At 47.6% G+C, this 3,231-nt stretch overlaps 1 protein-coding gene across 2 annotated transcripts; it reads left to right on the top strand.

Annotated features, from left to right (window-relative positions):
• Positions 1-2,262: 2,262 nt before the first annotated feature.
• On the top strand, positions 2,263-2,586 carry LOC120402157 (60S acidic ribosomal protein P1-like). Of its 2 annotated transcripts, XM_039532590.1 has the most exons (2): positions 2,263-2,333; positions 2,409-2,586. In XM_039532590.1, the coding sequence occupies exons 1-2, from the start codon at positions 2,263-2,265 to the stop codon at positions 2,584-2,586; spliced, it is 249 nt and encodes an 82-aa protein (XP_039388524.1). The 2 variants fall into 2 exon arrangements, with proteins under 2 accessions (XP_039388524.1, XP_039388523.1); XM_039532589.1 differs by having other exon boundaries at positions 2,263-2,586.
• Positions 2,587-3,231: the final 645 nt, after the last annotated feature.

Genomic DNA, 3,231 nt, shown 5'->3' with positions numbered 1-3,231 from the left:
GAGGGAACTGGGGCAGGGGGCGTGGGGAGGGCTGCCTGCAGCAAGTAAGGGGGTGGGGCGGCACGCAGGGGAACTCCCCGCCCCAGTTCACCCCTGCTCTGCCTCCTCCCCAGAGGAATGGGGTAGCTGCTGCAGGGGGGCACCTCAGGGCGGGGGCTCGGGTACAGGGGAGGGCGCAAGGTGAAAGTTTCACCTAGGGCACGAAACATCCTTGCACCGGCCCTGGTAAGGGGCCCACACTTTCCTTGACTTTCTTCTTGTTGCTAACATACCTGAAGAAACCCTTCTTGTTACTCTTAACATCTCTTGCTAGCTGCAACTCCAAATGTGATTTGGCCTTCCTGATTTCACTCCTGCATGCCTGAGCAATATTTTTATACTCCTCCCTGGTCATTTGTCCAATCTTCCTCTTCTTGTAAGCTTCTTTTTTGTGTTTAAGATCAGCAAGGATTTCACTGTTAAGCCAAGCTGGTTGCCTGCCTTATTTACTATTCTTTCTACACATTGGGATGGTTTCTTCCTGCAACCTCAATAAGGATTCTTTAGAATACAGCCAGCTCTCCTGGACTCCTTTGCCCCTCGTGTTGTTCTCCCAGGGGATCCTGCCCATCAGGGGAGGGAGTCAAAGTCTGCTTTTCTGAAGTCCAGGGCCCGTATTCTGTTGCGCTCCTTTCTTCCTTGTGTCAGGATCCTGAACTCGACCATCTCATGGTCACTGCCTCCCAGGTTCACATCCACTTTTGCTTCCCCTACTAATTCTTCCCGGTTTGTGAGCAGCAGGTCAAGAAGAGCTCTGCCCCTAGTTGGTTTCTCCAGCACTTGCACCAGGAAATTGTCCCCTACACGTTACAAAAACTTCCAAAAACTGGGGGAAGATAGGTATTCCTCCACCTAAGTCACGTGCCGAGTCTGAGCCAGTAAGCGTGCTCAGAGGCCACCTAACTTCACACAAAAAGTCAGGGGGAGGGGAAAGGAGGAGGATATTCCTTTAGTCCACTGGTTAGGGTACTCACCTAGGATGTGGGAAACCCCAGTTCAACTCCCCCCCTCTGCATGCTGAGGAGAAAGGATTTGAACCCACCTTTCAGGTTAGTGCTCTAACCACTGGGTTATAGAGTGAGTCTCATTCTTTGTCTGGCCCAATATAATTATTTAAAGTGGAACAACATCAACAGGAGAGATTGAGGGAGATCCAAATCAGAAGATCCTATAGTCCAGCACATGCTACCATCAGGAGAGGAGTTCCCAGTTGTGGGTTACTAGCAGAGATAGGTATCTATATCCACAAGAGGGATGGAGCCTAGGACACATGCCTCCCTTTGGTATCTTCCACTGGCTAGCTTAAATGGCTCCCCCACATAGTGTGCTAGCTTTTGTGCTTCCCATTCTGAGGCACCTCTCTCTCCCCATTCATTGTATAGGAGTATAGGCACATAATTTAGGCTTTGCAGTGTCACAGTATTGTTCCTATGATTTCCTAGGCTCCTAAAAGTTAGGCACTGTGACACTCACCTTTGTAATGCCAAGTCATTTTGTGGATCTGGGCCTCTATGGGTATGTCTATACTGCAATTAGATACCTGTGGCTGGCCCTTGGCTGGCCCGTGCCAGCTGACTCGGACTCACAGGGCTCAGGCTAAGGGGCTGCAGTGTAAACATTCAGGCTCAAGCTGCAGCCCAAGCTTTGGGACCCTCCCATCTTGCAAGGTCCTAGAGCCTGGACTCCAGGCCAAGCCCAAACGTTGCCACCACAATTAAACAACCCCTTAGCCTAAGCCCCATGAGTCTGAGTCAACTGGCATGGGCCAGCCACAGGTTTTTAATTGCAGTGTAGACATATCCTTAGGCTAAGCTCAGACCTGCTGGGATAAACACAGTGGATTGCAGGGAGACTGCAAGCCTACATCCCCAGTCTGGAGGAAGAAGGCTGCAGGTCGCTATCTATCCAGAGGTGATGGTTGGGAGCATGAAACCTAAATTGGCACCCTCAAGCAGACCACTGAGGGGACAGAGGTACAGTTAACCCCAGAAATGTGACCAATCACAGTGCGGACCAGAAACTTCCCAGCACAGATATGAGAAATATCTGTAACAAACTCTAATTTTTTTGCTTTTCCATATGGAAATAAGTGCATTTGAAAAAAGTGTCATGAATGGTTCTCATCTCTCTGGCCACAAAAGGTGCTTTGTCCTTCAGCTGAAGCTAAGGCCATTACATCCTGGCAACTAGCATCGCGCTCCACCACCACCTGCCCATTCAGCCATGGCCTCCAGCTCCGAGCTCGCCTGCATCTACGCCGCGCTCATCCTGCATGACAACGAAGTCACCGTCACGGAGGACAAAATTAATGCACTTATTAAAGCAGCTGGAGTAAATGCTGAACCTTTCTGGCTGGGCCTGTTCACCAAGGCTCTAGCCAACATTGACATTGGAAGCCTGATCTGTAATGTAGGAGCTGGTGGTGCTCCAGCTGCTGCTGCTCCTTCTGGGGGTGCTGCTGCTGCTGGTGGGGCTGCCCCTGCTGAGGAGAAGAAAGAAGAATCTGAGGAATCTGATGATGACATGGGCTTTGGTCTCTTTGACTAAACTGACTTTTTGTATCATGAATATACACAATATTTCTGAGTTAAAATTAGTCCAGTTTTCAAGCAAAAATGGCTTTTGTCTTTGAAACTTGTGAAAATTCAAATGTTTCACACATTTTCATTGCAAAGACAAGTAGTTCCATCAAAAATGCAAACAGAACAACACTTGGGTTGGAAAGGGAAATGTTTCAAAATAAAGTTAGAAATATTTTAATACAGAAATAAACAGAACAAAATTGTATATTTTGAAAGAGCTATCCTTCAGTTTACATGGGTTCTTCCAGCAACATCCCCCCGATGCTGCCCAAGAGACTAACACATTTGACTTTCATGTAGAATTTTCTTTTTTCTTCCATTTCCAAAGTTATCAGTCCATAGCTTAGCTGTTTCATTCTGCTACAGTTCTCAACCTCTCCAGCAAAGCTAGTAGTAGAAATAGATCTTGCAAGAGCAGCAGGCTTTGTGTACATCAGCTCCCTAGGGGGGTCTTGTTTACCCTCCCATAATAATTTATTTGTAGTTTGAAAATTCCACTTACAAAAGCAGTGGTTGGAGTGTGAATGAGCAGCTCTTAGCCTCTGTAGACTGATTTCACATGAGTTCAATTGCTAGTGTCTCAGAGTTCAATTGTGTGTCTGAGAGTTCA

The sequence above is a fragment of the Mauremys reevesii genome, linkage group 3 (assembly GCF_016161935.1).
Source record: "Mauremys reevesii isolate NIE-2019 linkage group 3, ASM1616193v1, whole genome shotgun sequence".
Lineage (NCBI taxonomy): Eukaryota > Metazoa > Chordata > Testudines > Geoemydidae > Mauremys > Mauremys reevesii.
The sequence above is the reverse complement of the archived record's forward strand: the minus strand, read 5'-3'. Positions and strand labels throughout refer to the sequence as shown.